At 42.4% G+C, this 17,869-nt stretch overlaps 1 protein-coding gene across 32 annotated transcripts in view; it reads right to left on the bottom strand.

Moving 5' to 3' along the window:
• LOC146392385 (protocadherin gamma-C5-like) overlaps window positions 1-17,869 on the bottom strand; it is a 308,150-nt gene that overhangs the window by 137,991 nt on the left and 152,290 nt on the right. For 2 of the 32 annotated variants that reach the window (XM_084946674.1, XM_084946778.1), the window contains exon 1: window positions 15,275-17,829. The exons of 26 other annotated variants lie outside the window; for them this stretch is intronic. In XM_084946674.1, coding sequence (XP_084802800.1) covers window positions 15,275-17,713 — 2,439 coding nt within the window. In that variant the 5' untranslated portion in view covers window positions 17,714-17,829. 4 more of the 32 variants (XM_084946685.1, XM_084946859.1, XM_084946693.1 and 1 more) reach the window with 4 other exon arrangements.

Genomic DNA, 17,869 nt, shown 5'->3' with positions numbered 1-17,869 from the left:
ACCACTTTAGTCACCAGATAGCCCACATCTGCTGAACGAGGCACCATTTCAGCCACCAGAGAGCCACCAGTCTGGACTGGGTACAGAACCTGAGGGGGGTTGTCATTCTGGTCCTGAACTATTATTTTAACTGTCGCCACTGAACTCAGAGGAGGGGATCCAGCATCACGTGCAGTTATATTAAATTCAAACCACTTGATCTGCTCGTAATCAAACGATCTCACTGCATGAATAACACCGGTATCTGAATTTACTGAAACCAGCGAAGACACAGCCAGCCCATTAATGTCCCTCTCCTGCAAAAAGTAAGAAATTCTGGCATTTTGGCCCCAGTCTCCATCATTAGCACTCACGGTAAACACAGAAAGTCCAGGAGAGTTGTTCTCTGCGACAGCTTTAGTGTATTCTGAATGATCAAATTTGGGTGGACTGTCATTGACATCAGATACTTTTACGTTGATGTTCTTACTGCTTGACAGAGGCGGGGAGCCCTGATCAGACACAGTTATGGTGAGATTATACTCAGGGATACTCTCCCTGTCTAAAAAGTCTTCAGTTACTATGGTGTAGTATCCCGTTAGTGAAGACTCGATTTTAAAAGGTACGTCAGAGTTAATGGAGCACTTGACAGCACCGTTGCCATCAGAATCTTCGTCATCCACGTTAAGAACAGCTATAGTTGTACCTGGAGGAGAATCCTCAGATATCGAGTTAGAAAATGACATGAGCTGTATTGTAGGGACGTTGTCATTTTCGTCAGTTATTTGAATGAAAACTTTACATGTATCTGAATAACCTCCGTGGTCACTAGCCTGCACGTTCAGTTGATAAGTCTTAGATTTTTCAAAGTCGAGTTTACCTGCGACTTTAATCTCTCCAGTTTGAACATTTACTTCAAAAAGTTGTTTCGTCTCTTTTGCAACAGGAGGGATAGAGTATGTTACCTGTCCGTAGTGGCCCTTATCTGGGTCATTTGCACTCACAGTGGTTATCACGGTTCCTTCGGGAGAATTCTCTTTGACTTCTGCTTTATAAACAGCCTGACTACACACTGGCGAATTATCATTAGCATCTAGCACAGTAATATGAATACGCACTGTCCCCGATCTCCGTGGCTCCCCGCCATCTGAAGCAATCAGCACAAGACTGTGAGTCTCCTCTTTCTCTCGGTCTAACGGGTTTTGTAAAACCATTTCAACAAACCTGCCTCCATCCGGCTGGTTTTGCACTTCTAGCTTAAAATGATCAGATGGTTTAAGTGTGTATTTTTGGATGTCATTAACGCCAACATCCGCGTCATCTGCACTCAGCAGAGAAAAGCGAGTCCCTAATGCAGCGTTTTCAACAATATTTAAGTTGATTTCGTCTTTTGGGAACGACGGACTGTTATCATTTATATCTGTCACCTCCACTGTCACACGATAAAGCTGGATAGGATTTTCTAAAATCACCTCGAAGCTGAAGCTACAGGGCGTCGTCTTTCCACACAGTTCCTCCCGGTCGATTCTCTCTTTAATAACAAGGATGCCTTTGTCTTTGTTTAAATCCACATACTGTCGGCCTCCTTTTGTAATAATACGAGCTTTACCTGAAATCAGCCTCGCAACATCCAAGCCTAAATCTCTCGCAATGTTTCCAACAAACGATCCTTCGGCCTGCTCCTCCGGGATGGAATACCGAGCCTGACCAGCCACTGCGCGCAGCTCGATGAGACAAAGAATCAACACCAGCGCTTGCCGTCGGCCTCTGTCAGCCATTATCCACATGAAGGCAATCATAAATCCAATAATGCAGACACAGCGATTGTTTTTTAACTTCGAACTGATGTTATTAATCTAAAAACTCGACATATTTATGTATTTTCAGCAAGTAGACTCCCGGAGAGATTCTACACTTGAATCCGTGACGGAACAGAGCAGCGTCTCGCTTAGTATTATAACACTTAGTGAATATAAAAGGGAGGGCCGCTGCATTAAGGGTCTGACACAAACTCAGTGACGCATCAACAGCGGCACACAGAGCTCATTCACGGTAATGTATCTTGTAGAAGCTTAAATACTTTTATATTCCAGAAATATTTGATTGACAAAGTGAAGAATAATTAGAGATGAGCTCGAAAGAAAAAGGAGCATTAGATTCTCAAACAATCTTCAGGTCCTGTTCAAACAAAGTGTCTTCAGTATGAGATGACAATGTTACCAAATCTAACTTAACTTTAATTTTCTTATCATCTCAATTCATTATTTAAAAAAAAAAAAAAAACTACAACACTGAATATTAACACTTCAATAAATGACATAAAACAGCATGAACGTTAAATGGACAAAAAAGTAGTAAAGTCTAAATGATTACGGATAGTCTGGAAGTGAGGTTAAGCTTTCTTTTAACAACTTTTCTATTCAAAGGGTCTATTTTGTTTCCTTTCTTACTGCTACAAAAACACAGAAATATATGGCTTATTGATTAAATTAGAGAAACTTCATTAAAAAAGTTGCAAAACCATTAACAAACCCTTTAATGGTTTAAGTATTTGTTAAATAATATCATAATATGGATGAATATGTCTGACAAAAAGAACACAGGGAAAATAAAGTGCCATTTTAACAAAATATTTATTTTATTTCCGTTGGTAATGATAAGCGAGGATAAATTAAAGAAAATATTATAATAACTGGGCCATTTAAACAGGCGTCGAAATAAAATGGGTCAGTTGACCGTTTCAGCACCACAGACAGCGACACTAAAGCGCATCTGGAAGATTCAACCTTAACGCCACACATTCTCTCTCTCACACACACACACACACACACACACACACACACACACACACACACACACACACACAAACACAAGGGAAAAAAAGGATCTTAATAGTTTAAAAAAAATGACTCACCAGAGTAGACATTTGAGAACAGTTGCCTGACACTTGCTTGTTTATTTCGGGTACATCGTCTCCAGCTCCATCCACACTCACTAAACTTTGACTCATCGGTTGCATATATTTCATGTCACTCTTTCTGGAGTCAGTCGTCCTGCACACCTCGTAGTTGTACACATGTGGCAGAGTCCCTGTCCCCAAAGTGTCTGAGTAACGTGGTGGATAATATGGAATGACAGGCAGGTTGGAGTGATACAGGATGCGAGACTGTCTCCACTTGTAGATTTTGACTGATATAATAACCACTAAACACGTGATGAAGAGGAAGGAAACTACAGCCAGAGCCAAGACTAAGTAAAAAGTCAGGTTGTCATTGTACTCCTTGTCGTGCGTCAACTCAGTGAACTCCGACAGCACTTCAGGGAAGCTGTCCGCCACCGCCACGTTAACAATGACTGTAGCTGAACGAGAGGGCTGCCCGTTGTCCTCCACTATAACAGTCAGTCTTTGTTTGACGGCATCTTTATCAGTGACTTGGCGGATAGTTCTGATTTCTCCATTCTGTAAGCCCACTTCAAACAGCGCCCTGTCTGTGGCTTTCTGCAGTTTATAGGAGAGCCAGGCGTTCTGTCCAGAGTCCACATCAACAGCCACCACTTTAGTCACCAGATAGCCCACATCTGCTGAACGAGGCACCATTTCAGCCACCAGAGAGCCACCAGTCTGGACTGGGTACAGAACCTGAGGGGGGTTGTCATTCTGGTCCTGAACTATTATTTTAACTGTCGCCACTGAACTCAGAGGAGGGGATCCAGCATCACGTGCAGTTACATTAAATTCAAACCACTTGATCTGCTCGTAATCAAACGATCTCACTGCATGAATAACACCGGTATCTGAATTTACTGAAACCAGCGAAGACACAGCCAGCCCATTAATGTCCCTCTCCTGCAAAAAGTAAGAAACTCTGGCATTTTGGCCCCAGTCTCCATCATTAGCACTCACGGTAAACACAGAAAGTCCAGGAGAGTTGTTCTCTGCGACAGCTTTAGTGTATTCTGAATGATCAAATTTGGGTGGACTGTCATTGACATCAGATACTTTTACGTTGATGTTCTTACTGCTTGACAGAGGCGGGGAGCCCTGATCAGACACAGTTAGGGTGAGATTATACTCAGGGATACTCTCTCTGTCTAAAAAGTCTTCAGTTACTATGGTGTAGTATCCCGTTAGTGAAGACTCGATTTTAAAAGGTACGTCAGAGTTAATGGAGCACTTGACAGCACCGTTACCATCAAAATCTTCGTCATCCACGTTAAGAACAGCGATAGTTGTACCTGGAGGAGAATCCTCAGATATCGAGTTAGAAAATGACATGAGCTGTATTGTAGGGACGTTGTCATTTTCGTCAGTTATTTGAATGAAAACTTTACATGTATCTGAAAATCCTCCGTGGTCACTAGCCTGCACGTTCAGTTGATAAGTCTTAGATTTTTCAAAGTCGAGTTTACCTGCGACTTTAATCTCTCCAGTTTGAACATTTACTTCAAAAAGTTGTTTCGTCTCTTTGGCGACATGAGCTGTAGAATATGTTACCTGTCCGTTTACTCCTTTATCCGGGTCATTTGCACTCACAGTGGTTATCACGGTTCCTTCGGGAGAATTCTCTTTGACTTCTGCTTTATAAACAGGCTGGCTGCACACTGGCGAATTATCATTAGCATCCAGCACAGTAATATGAATACGCACTGTCCCTGATCTCCGTGGCTCCCCGCCATCTGAAGCAATCAGCACGAGACTGTGAGTCTCCTCTTTCTCTCGGTCTAACGGGTTTTGTAAAACCATTTCAACAAACCTGCTTCCACCGGGCTGGTTTTGTACTTCTAGTTTAAAATGATCAGAGGGTTTAAGTGTGTATTTTTGAATACCATTAATGCCAACATCCGCGTCATCTGCATTGACGAGAGAGAAGCGAGTGCCTAATGCAGCGTTTTCAGCAATTTTCAAGCTAATTTCGTCTTTTGGGAACAACGGACTGTTATCATTTATATCTGTCACCTCCACTGTCACGCGATAAAGCTGGATAGGATTTTCTAAAATCACCTCGAAGCTGAAGCTACAGGGCGTCGTCTTTCCACACAGTTCCTCCCGGTCGATTCTCTCTTTAATAACAAGGATGCCTTTGTCTTTGTTTAAATCCACACACTGTCGGCCTCCTTTTGTAATAATACGAGCTTTACCTGAAATCAGCCTCGCAACATCCAAGCCTAAATCTCTCACAATGTTTCCGACAAACGATCCTTCGGCCTGCTCCTCTGGGATGGAATACCGAGCCTGACCAGCCACTGCGCGCAGCTCGATGAGACAAAGAATCAACACCAGCGCTCGCCGTCGGCCTCTGTGAGCCATCATCCAGATAGAGGCCATCATAAATCCAACGGTGCAGACAGAGTGATTGTTTTTAACTTCAAACTGATATTATTAATCCAAAAACTCGACACATTTATGTATGTTCCGCAAGTAGACTCCAGGAGAGATTGTACACTTAAATCCGTGATGGAACAGAGTAGCGTCGATCCAAGTATTATAACACTGAGTGAATATAAAGGGGAGGACCGCTGCATCAGGGGTCTGGACACAAACTCAGTGACGTATCAACAGCGGCACTCAGAGCACACACACGGTAATGTAATTGAAATACAGAATTATTGAAAATGCTTAGATGTAAAAGCAGCTTTATTACTAAATAAAATTAATGAACGAATATAGAGCTAAAGAAAACAGTATCATGCGCATACAATAACCAGGACCTGTTTACCCAAGTGCCTTAAGTACATCATGACAGTGATATCACGTTTTATTCAAATTCCATACAAACTTAATTTCGTTATAACCACCCTAGATACCTTATAACAAAATACTGAAAATTATCTGTAAAATCAATTATAATAAAAAGAGTGCGAAGACGAAAAAAGAGGAAAAAGTAGTTATTTCTATACAATTACAGATTCTTTGGCTGAAGGGGAAAGAAGAAGGAAAAGAAGTCTAAGGAGCTTGGAAAGAAAAGCACCTGGACTTCTTTGAGTTGCTTGAAGACGTTTCACCTCTCATTCGAGAAGCTTCTCCCTCTATATTCTGTTGATTTACTAGAATTCCCGTTTATTTTCATTTTTTTCTTTTGAAAGGGCCTATGCTGTTCCTTTCCTTATAGTAATACAAATGACGTCGTGTTAAAGAGATCCACATATTATTAATTTAATCGCAAACACAATTTGAGAAAATAAGAATGGATAATCATTTATGAACCGTTTACTGGTGAATGCGTATGTCACAATTTGATTATAATATTGATGAATAGGCCAGTAAAAGATATTACACAAACTGTGGACAATGTGATCTTCATTTAAAAAAATGATGTGGCCTGTGTTACCATGATGCCAGTTTTTTTTTGTGGTTGTTGTTGTTTATTTGTTTTTTTATGAATACACAGAGAGTGGGCCTTTGAAAAGTGAAGACTTGTACTATGGACACGGAAGTAAAACCATTTTAAACTTAGATCAGCCTCACGTGACACTCGTTAGTAAATAAAAATCAAATAGTGGCCCAAATACAAACAATATCCGAACATACAAATAATGACGATTGTAAGTCCTGAGAATTACTTTAAAATGCGTCAAACAAAAGTTTCAGCACCACAGACAGCTACACTAAACCGCTTTTGACAAACCTTCACTAACATTTACAAGTGCGTGCTGAGCATGAGAAAATGGAACAGAAAAGATTCGTTTATCACTCACCAAAGTAGACATTTGGGAACAGTTGCCTGACAGTTGCTTATCCACTTGTGGTACATCGTCTCCAGCTCCATCCACACTCACTAAACTTTGACTCATCGGTTGGATATATTTCATGTCACTCTTTCTGGAGTCAGTCGTCCTGCACACCTCGTAATTGTACACATGTGGCAGAGTCCCTGTCCCCAAAGTGTCTGAGTAACGTGGTGGATAATATGGAATGACAGGCAGGTTGGAGTGATACAGGATGCGAGACTGTCTCCACCTGTAGATTTTGACTGATATAATAACCACTAAACACGTGATGAAGAGGAAGGAAACTACAGCCAGAGCCAAGACTAAGTAAAAAGTCAAGTTGTCATTGTACTCCTTGTCGTGTGTCAACTCAGTGAACTCCGACAGCACTTCAGGGAAGCTGTCTGCCACCGCCACGTTAACAATGACTGTAGCTGAACGAGAGGGCTGTCCGTTGTCTTCCACTATAACAGTCAGTCTTTGTTTGACAGCATCTTTATCAGTAACTTGGCGGATAGTTCTGATTTCTCCATTCTGTAAGCCCACTTCAAACAGCGCCCTGTCTGTGGCTTTCTGCAGTTTATAGGAGAGCCAGGCGTTCTGTCCAGAGTCCACATCAACAGCCACCACTTTAGTCACCAGATAGCCCACTTCTGCTGAACGAGGAACCATTTCAGCCACCAGAGAGCCACCAGTCTGGACTGGGTACAGAACCTGAGGGGGGTTGTCGTTCTGGTCCTGAACTATTATTTTAACTGTAGCCACTGAACTCAGAGGAGGGGATCCAGCATCACGTGCAGTTATATTAAATTCAAACCACTTGATCTGCTCGTAATCAAACGATCTCACTGCATGAATAACACCGGTATCTGAATTTACTGAAACCAGCGAAGACACAGCCAGCCCATTAATGTCCCTCTCCTGCAAAAAGTAAGAAACGCGGGAGTTTTGGCCCCAGTCTGCATCGTTAGCACTCACGGTAAACACAGAAAGTCCAGGAGAGTTGTTCTCTGCGACAGCTTTAGTGTATTCTGAATGATCAAATTTGGGTGGACTGTCATTGACATCAGATACTTTTACGTTGATGTTCTTACTGCTTGACAGAGGCGGGGAGCCCTGATCAGACACAGTTAGGGTGAGATTATACTCAGGGATACTCTCTCTGTCTAAAAAGTCTTCAGTTACTATGGTGTAGTATCCCGTTAATGAAGACTCGATTTTAAAAGGTACATCAGAGTTAATGGAGCACTTGACAGCACCGTTGCCATCAGAGTCTTCGTCATCCACGTTAAGAACAGCGATAGTTGTACCTGGAGGAGAATCCTCAGATATCGAGTTAGAAAATGACATGAGCTGTATTGTAGGGACGTTGTCATTTTCGTCAGTTATTTGAATGAAAACTTTACATGTATCTGAAAATCCTCCGTGGTCACTAGCCTGCACGTTCAGTTGATAAGTCTTAGATTTTTCAAAGTCGAGTTTACCTGCGACTTTAATCTCTCCAGTTTGAACATTTACTTCAAAAAGTTGTTTCGTCTCTTTGGCGACATGAGCTATAGAATATGTTACCTGTCCGTTTACTCCTTTATCCGGGTCATTTGCACTCACAGTGGTTATCACGGTTCCTTCGGGAGAATTCTCTTTGACTTCTGCTTTATAAACAGCCTGGCTGCACACTGGCGAATTATCATTAACATCCAGCACAGTAATATGAATACGCACTGTCCCTGATCTCCGTGGCTCCCCGCCATCTGAAGCAATCAGCACGAGACTGTGAGTCTCCTCTTTCTCTCGGTCTAACGGGTTTTGTAAAACCATTTCAACAAACCTGCCTCCACCGGGCTGGTTTTGTACTTCTAGTTTAAAATGATCAGAGGGTTTAAGTGTGTATTTTTGAATATCATTAACGCCAACATCAGCGTCATCTGCATTCTCGAGAGAGAAGCGAGTGCCTAATGCTGCGTTTTCAGCAATTTTCAAGCTAATTTCGTCTTTTGGGAACAACGGACTGTTATCATTTATATCTGTCACCTCCACTGTCACGCGATAAAGCTGGATAGGATTTTCTAAAATCACCTCGAAGCTGAAGCTACAGGGCGTCGTCTTTCCACACAGTTCCTCCCGGTCGATTCTCTCTTTAATGACAAGGATGCCTTTGTCTTTGTTTAAATCCACATACTGTCGGCCTCCTTTTGTAATAATACGAGCTTTACCTGAAATCAGCCTCGCAACATCCAAGCCTAAATCTCTCGCAATATTTCCGACAAACGATCCTTCGGCCTGCTCCTCTGGGATGGAATACCGAGCCTGACCAGCCACTGCGCTCAGCTTGATGAGACAAAGAATCAACACCAGCGCTTGCCGTCGGCCTCTGTCAGCCATTATCCACACAGAGGCGATCATAAATCCAGTGTTACAGACACAGTAATTGTTTTTAACTGCAAACTGATGTTAGTAATCCAAAAATTCAACACGTTTATATATTTTCAGCAAGTAGACTCCAGGAGAGATTCTACACTTGAATCCGTGACGGAACAGAGAAGCTTCGCTCCAAGTATTATAACACTGAGTGAATACAAAGGGGAGGGCCGCTGTATTAAGGGTCTGAACAAATACTCAGTGACGTGTCAACAGCGGCACTCAGAGCCCACACAAGGTAATGTAAGTAAAATGCAGAATTACTGAAAAAGGTTAGATCTAAAGTCATTTTTTGTTACTAAATAAAATTAATGAGCTAATATAGAGGCAAAGAAAACAATATATTGCGCATAAAATAACCAGAGCATGTTTACATAAATACCTTAATTATACGATGACAGTGATATAACATTTAATTCAAATTCCATGCAAACTTAATTTCGTTATAACCACCGTAGACAAAAATACTGAAGATTATCTGTACAATCAATCAATAAAAAGTGTGCGAACACGAAAAAAGAGGAGAAAGTAATTATTTCTATAAAGTTAGAGATTCTTTGGGGGGAAGGGGAAAGAAGAAGGAAAAGCAGATTTCCTATATATTCCATTGATTTATCAGAATTCCCGTTTATTTTCATTTGATTTCTTTTGCAATAGTCTATGTTGTTCCCTTTCATATTGTAATGGAAATGACCTCGTGCTAAAGAGATCCGTATGTTATTAGGTTAATCAGAAACACAATTTGAGAAAATAAGAATGGCTAATCATTTATGAACCGTTTACTGGTGAATGCATATGTCACAATTTGATTATAATAATGGATTGCATTTATATCGCGCTTTTCGAGACCCTCAAAGCGCTTTACAATTCTACTATTCATTCACTCTCACACACTGGGTGAGGCAAACGACAGTTGTATCCACAGCTGCCCTGGGGCAGACTGACAGAAGCGAGGCTGCCATATCGCGCCATCGGCCCCTCTGGCCATCACCAGTAGGCGAAGTGTCTTGCCCAAGGACACAAGACCGAAACTGTCCGAGCCGGGGCTCGAACCGGCAACCTTCCGATTACAAGACAAACTGCCAAGTCTTGAGCCACGATCGCCCCATAATTGATTACAATATTAATGAATACCCCAATCAAAGATAATATAAAAAACTGTGGACAATATGAGCTTCATTTAAAAAAAATTATCTGGCCTGTGTTAGCATAATGCCAGTTTTGTTTTGTTTTTTTATGAAAACACAGAGAGTGGAGCTTTGAAGTGTCAGAAATTGTACTACGGACATGGAAGTAAAAGGACTTTAAACTTAGACCAGCCTCACGTAACATGCATTACTAAATAAAAATTAAATAGTGGTACAAATAAAAACAATATCCCAACATATGTCACACAGTGGAAATTTATGTTTGTTTCATCGTTTGTGTTGTGTTGCTCTTAGTGTGTATGAGTGCGTACAGTACGGATTTTATTTGCATGGTTTTACCCTGATATTTATATTGCGTGTTTTAATCCACTGTGGACTGGGCGGACAAAAGCAGGCACCTTTTGAGGTGTTGGCGTACCCTGAGGTGGCCTATTAGCCACCAAACGGACTTATTAAAGGAGAGGGTGGGCGCAGAGACAGGAGAAAGGAACGCGTGAAAGCCAGCGTGGGAAAAGACGGACCTGCTGCCTGATCGTGGGTTGCGACGGGTCATTCGGAGACGGACCGGCCAGCGTAACGCGGCGACCAAATCCCAACAGCAACAAGGGCGACAGTGGGAGACGACGCGTCCAATCGACAGCATATGTGAGTATCGCTTTCCCCACTGTTGTGCGCCGGGTGCAGCGCTGTCAGAGGAGGGTCGCAGCGGCCGTGCCGACAACGTTGCTGGCCAGTGTCTTCCTGCTTCATGGTGTTGCTACGAGGGCGGCCACGTTTGCAGTAATCGGGAGCCCCAAGTGTGGAGTGCGGCTGGGCTGTGAGGCGACGCACCCGTCAGAGAGACACAGGGCCGAGATATGAAGTTGCTCCTTGGCTTTCTGGCTGTCGTGATCTCTATTTTGGAAAAGGAATTCCTCTCCTGGTTCTAAATACGAGGAACACTTGTCTGAGCGTGGCCGGACAGTGGTATCACGGCACTGTGGGGGGAATTTTAGTGTATGAGAAACATCGTATTGTATTATGTCTTGAATAGTGTATATTTATTCCTGTCAGCAGGGATTTTACCATACAGAGAACGTTTTTTATTGCACAAGTGTCTTTTAAAAATGTGTTTGTTAATTCCGTTTTTCCTTCCTTCTCTGGAATAAATGCTGTGATTAAGACCTGCTCAGTCTCGGTGCCCTGAACGCTGATTCACTTGCTCCCCTCCTCCTTGTATGCGAAAGAAATTTCTGGTGGGGCATTTAGACCTACCAGCTTTAGTAGCTACACATACGGAGAATGACGATTGTAAGTACTGAAAAATTACTTAAAATGCGTCAACCAAAAAAATCAGGACCACAGAAAGCTACACTAAGCCGATTTTTAAAAACCTTCACTAACATTTAAACGTGCGTGCTGAGCATGAGAAAATGGAACAGGAAAGACTAGATTATCACTCACCAGAGTAGACATCTGGGAACAGTTGGCTGACAGTTGCTTATCCACTTGTGGTACATCGTCTCCAGCTCCATCCACACTCACTAAACTTTGACTCATCGGTTGCATATATTTCATGTCACTCTTTCTGGAGTCAGACGTCCTGCACACCTCGTAATTGTACACATGGGGAAGAGTCGCTGAACCCAAAGTGTCTGAGTAACGGGGTGGATAATATGGAATGACAGGCAGGTTGGAGTGATACAGGATGCGAGACTGTCTCCACCTGTAGATTTTGACTGATATAATAACCACTAAACACGTGATGAAGAGGAAGGAAACTACAGCCAGAGCCAGGACCAAGTAAAAAGTCAGGTTGTCATTGTACTCCTTGTCGTGGGTCAAATCAGTGAACTCCGACAGCGCCTCGGGGAAGCTGTCCGCCACCGCCACGTTAACAACGACTGTAGCTGAACGAGAGGGCTGCCCGTTGTCCTCCACTATAACAGTCAGTCTTTGTTTGACAGCATCTTTATCAGTGACTTGGCGGATAGTTCTGATTTCTCCATTCTGTAAGCCCACTTCAAACAGCGCCCTGTCTGTGGCTTTCTGCAGTTTATAGGAGAGCCAGGCATTCTGTCCAGAGTCCACATCAACAGCCACCACTTTAGTCACCAGATAGCCCACATCTGCTGAACGAGGAACCATTTCAGCCACCAGAGAGCCACCAGTCTGGACTGGGTACAGAACCTGAGGAGCGTTGTCATTCTGGTCCTGAACTATTATTTTAACTGTAGCCACTGAACTCAGAGGAGGGGATCCAGCATCACGTGCAGTTACATTAAATTCAAACCACTTGATCTGCTCGTAATCAAACGATCTCACTGCATGAATAACACCGGTATCTGAATTTACTGAAACCAGCGAAGACACAGCCAGCCCATTAATGTCCCTCTCCTGCAAAAAGTAAGAAACTCTGGCATTTTGGCCCCAGTCTCCATCATTAGCACTCACGGTAAACACAGAAAGTCCAGGAGAGTTGTTCTCTGCGACAGCTTTAGTGTATTCTGAATGATCAAATTTGGGTGGACTGTCATTGACATCAGATACTTTTACGTTGATGTTCTTACTGCTTGACAGAGGCGGGGAGCCCTGATCAGACACAGTTAGGGTGAGATTATACTCAGGGATACTCTCTCTGTCTAAAAAGTCTTCAGTTACTATGGTGTAGTATCCCGTTAGTGAAGACTCGATTTTAAAAGGTACGTCAGAGTTAATGGAGCACTTGACAGCACCGTTGCCATCAGAGTCTTCGTCATCCACGTTAAGAACAGCTATAGTTGTACCTGCAGGAGAATCCTCAGATATCGAGTTAGAAAATGACATGAGCTGTATTGTAGGGACGTTGTCATTTTCATCAGTTATTTGAATGATGACTTTACATGTATCTGAATAACCTCCGTGGTCACTAGCCTGCACGTTCAGTTGATAAGTCTTAGATTTTTCAAAGTCGAGTTTACCTGCGACTTTAATCTCTCCTGTTTGAACATTTACTTCAAAAAGCTGTTTCGTCTCTTTGGCGACATGAGCTATAGAATATGTTACCTGTCCGTTTACTCCTTTATCCGGGTCATTTGCACTCACAGTGGTTATCACGGTTCCTTCAGGAGAATTCTCTTTGACTTCTGCTTTATAAACAGCCTGGCTGCATACAGGTGCGTTGTCGTTAGCATCCAGCACGGTAATATGAATATGCACTGTCCCTGATCTCCGTGGCTCCCCGCCATCTGAAGCAATCAGCACGAGACTGTGAGTCTCCTCTTTCTCTCGGTCTAACGGGTTTTGTAAAACCATTTCAACAAACCTGCCTCCACCGGGCTGGTTTTGTACTTCTAGTTTAAAATGATCAGATGGTTTAAGTGTGTATTTTTGAATATCATTGTTAGCAACATCAGCGTCATCTGCACTCTCCAATGAGAAGCGAGTCCCAGATACTACACTTTCAGCAATTTTCAAGCTGATTTCGTCTTTTGGGAACAACGGACTGTTATCATTTATATCCGTCACCTCCACTGTCACGCGATAAAGCTGGATAGGATTTTCTAAAATCACCTCGAAGCTGAAGCTACAGGGCGTCGTCTTTCCACACAGTTCCTCCCGGTCGATTCTCTCTTTAATAACAAGGATGCCTTTGTCTTTGTTTAAATCCACATACTGTCGGCCTCCTTTTGTAATAATACGAGCTTTACCTGAAATCAGCCTCGCAACATCCAAGCCTAAATCTCTCGCAATGTTTCCGACAAACGATCCTTCGGCCTGCTCCTCCGGGATGGAATACCGAGCCTGACCAGCCACTGCGCGCAGCTCGATGAGACAAAGAATCAACACCAGCGCTTGCCGTCGGCCTCTGTCAGCCATTATCCACATGGAGGCAATCATAAATAAAACGGTGCAGTAAAAGTGACTCTTCTTAATTTCAAACAGATGTATTTAAATTAAAAAAAAAATTACATTTCCATATTTCAGGCAAGGATATTCCAGCAGGAATTCTACACCCTACCGTAACGGATCAGAGCAGCGTCGTTCAAGCAGAGAAACACTGAGTATGGGAGGACCACTGCATCACCGATTTGGACGGAAAGTCAGTGATGTATCAACAGCGGCACTTAGAGCCCATTTACGGTAATGTCTGTGTTATAAACATGATCAGGACACATGTAATCGTTGTATCCAACAGTGAAGGCAAGTTTAAATCCATTTGTAAATTGAACAAGAATAATACATCCCGTATTATTTAACAATATCAATAAAGCCTGTGCTCTTACATTAACAATATTGTGCGCCACAGAATCATTTTGCAAGTCTTTTTTTAAATTTTTTTATTTCAGTTCAGCTATATTTTTTAGATCACTGCTGATACGTCATAAGAAATTTAAATAAATAAAAATAAATGGAACTAAATATATGTAATCACTTCTATTTAATGGTAGCTGTGTTCAGCAAGGGAAGTGAGCTGTGCTATATCTGTTCTCTGCTGAGTGTCAGATTTTTTTTTATATTTTTTTCATTTTACAACGAAAGTTGAAGTGTTGCCCCATTTCTTATTGTACCACAGTTGATTGTAATAAAGATATGAAGTTTATTATTTTATTACATAGAGTATTAAAGTTGCAAAACTTTACGTATTGCCATTGTTTAAGTGTTTCAAAACATTTTACCACTTATTAAGCTCTTAGCTGATTGGGATTAGTATTCTGCACTTAATTCCTCCCGTGAAAAACAAGACCCACGGACGGTGGTTACTTTATTTTATCTGCAATTCTCTTGTTGTTGTTGCGTCTGCATCGTGTATTCTACTTTGGATTTTTCTTATTTAAAAATGCTCCCCTTTCGAAACAAATTTCAAAACTGACCACCGACCGTTTCAGCACAAGGGACAGCGACACTAAAGGCGAGTGAAAGACAGTAAAGGAATGTGACGTTCCGGAGCAAAATATAAAAAAAACAGCGGGGGTGGGGGGTTACATAAGCAGAGGATAAGACAGAGCGGGAGCGAGAGAGAGAGAGAGAGCAAGAGATTACTTGATTGAAGTGTCACTCACCAAAGTAGACATTTGGGAAAAGTTGCCTGGCCGATGCTTATCCACTTGCGGTACAACGTCTCCAGCTCCATCCACACTCACTAAACTTTGACTCATCGGCTGCATATATTTCACGTCACTCTTTCTGGAGTCAGTCGTCCTGCACACCTCGTAATTGTACACGTGTGGCAGAGTCCCTGTCCCCAAAGTGTCTGAGTAACGTGGTGGATAATATGGAATGACAGGCAGGTTGGAGTGATACAGGATGCGAGACTGTCTCCACCTGTAGATTTTGACTGATATGATAACCACTAAACACGTGATGAAGAGGAAGGAAACTACAGCCAGAGCCATGACCAAGTAAAAAGTCAGGTTGTCATTGTACTCCTTGTCGTGGGTCAACTCAGTGAACTCCGAAAACACTTCAGGGAAGCTGTCCGCCACCGCCACGTTAACAACGACTGTAGCTGAACGAGAGGGCTGCCCGTTGTCCTCCACTATAACAGTCAGTCTTTGTTTGACAGCATCTTTATCAGTGACTTGGCGGATGGTTCTGATTTCTCCATTCTGTAAGCCCACTTCAAACAGCGCCCTGTCTGTGGCTTTCTGCAGTTTATAGGAGAGCCAGGCATTCTGTCCAGAGTCCACATCAACAGCCACCACTTTAGTCACCAGATAGCCCACATCTGCTGAACGAGGCACCATTTCAGCCACCAGAGAGCCACCAGTCTGGACTGGGTACAGAACCTGAGGGGGGTTGTCGTTCTGGTCCTGAACTATTAATTTCACAGTCACATTGTTACTGAGAGGAGGGGAGCCTCCATCTTGCGCCTTGACAACAAAAAACAGCTGTTTGATTTGTTCATAATCAAAGGAACGCACAGCGTGCACGACTCCGCTTTCTGCATTTACTGAAACATATTCAGAAACTGGAGTTCCACCAATATTAGTGTTCTCCAGTATATAAGATATCCGGGCGTTTTGGTTTTCATCGGGATCTTTTGCTCCCACAGTAAGAAGAGAAACGCCGGGTGAGTTATTTTCTGTAATAAACGCACTGTAAACACTTTGAGAAAATACCGGAGCATTATCGTTCACGTCAGAGACCTTTAAATGAAAGGTTCTTTTTGTTGAAAGAGGAGGTATTCCTGCATCTGTCGCAACAACTGTGATGTTATATTCTGAAACGCTTTCACGATCTAATACAGTATCTGTTACTAACGTATAGTAATTTCTTAAATTAGATTTAATTTTGAAAGGCGCGTTTTGTTCTATTCTACAGTTTACTTGTCCGTTATCACCCGAGTCCAGATCTTTTACATTTATGATGCCAATAGTGGTACCAGGAGGAGAGTCCTCGGACACGGGACTAGTGAATGACATAATGCTTATGATAGGGTCGTTATCATTAACATCAGTTACTTCAATTATCACTTTGCTTGAATCTGTTAGTCCACCCTGATCTTTTGCATCTATCCTGAGTTCATATTTTTTATCCTTTTCGAAATCTATGAGGCCTGAGACAAACAGCGAACCAGAGAACTGATCTATGGACAATAAATCAGCTATATTGCTCTTCACGTTTGAAATTGAATATGTGACGTAACCATTTGATCCACTATCTGCGTCTGTAGCATTCACCGTGACAATATTAGTACCTTTTGCTGCATTTTCTATCACCGTCGCCTTATAAACAGACTGTTTGAAAACGGGAGCGTTGTCATTTACATCTAAAACATTAATGTCTATATTTACGGTGCCAGATCTCTGAGGATTTCCACCATCGATTGCTATAAGCTCCAAAGATAGATGTGGTACCTTTTCTCGGTCCAACTGCCTCTGAAGCACCATCTCTGCATATTTACTCCCGTCTGGATTTACATGCTGTTTTAAAACAAAGTTGTCGTTCGAGGTTAAAACATAATTTTGAAGTCCATTTACTCCAACATCAGGATCCTCTGCACTATCTAACACAAATCGGGCACCGAGATTTGCGGACTCGCTAATGTCTAGCATAATATTTGCTTTCTTGAATATCGGAGAATGATCATTAACATCTAAGACTTCTATTGTTATGGGGTGTAGTTCCATCGGATTTTCTAATATCAGTTCAAAGCTGAAACTACACGGCGTTACGTCCCCACAAAGCTGCTCTCGGTCTATTCTCTCATTCACGACCAGAATCCCTTTGTCTGTCTGCAGCTCGGTGTATTGAACGTTTTCTCCGGTCACGATACGGGCCCGCCCTGAGTGGAGCCTTTTCAGATCCAAGCCAAGATCCTGCGCCACATTACCGATAACAGAGCCTTTCTTCATCTCCTCGGGTATAGAATACCGAATTTGACCACCTACCATGTTAACCGCAAGAAGCAGCAACAGAAGGAGTTCTATGTGACGTCGCAGTTCATAAAATGATCGGCATTCTGAAGAAATGCAGGTCAGAGATCTTAATGTCGCCATCACTCCGATGGAAATAATCAAAGGATCAAAGGATGGAAGCTTTTTCCTTTGTATGTATTAGAAAACGTCCCAGTATATAGCGCCGGCGTTACATTTACAACTGTCCTCAAGCTTTAAATGCTTCAAATGAAAGTCTGTGAATCCGCACTGGACAAC

The sequence above is a fragment of the Perissodus microlepis genome, chromosome 2 (assembly GCF_051167445.1).
Source record: "Perissodus microlepis isolate ML-2025 ecotype Zambia chromosome 2, ASM5116744v1, whole genome shotgun sequence".
NCBI classification, from domain to species: Eukaryota; Metazoa; Chordata; class Actinopteri; order Cichliformes; family Cichlidae; genus Perissodus; species Perissodus microlepis.
The sequence above is the reverse complement of the archived record's forward strand: the minus strand, read 5'-3'. Positions and strand labels throughout refer to the sequence as shown.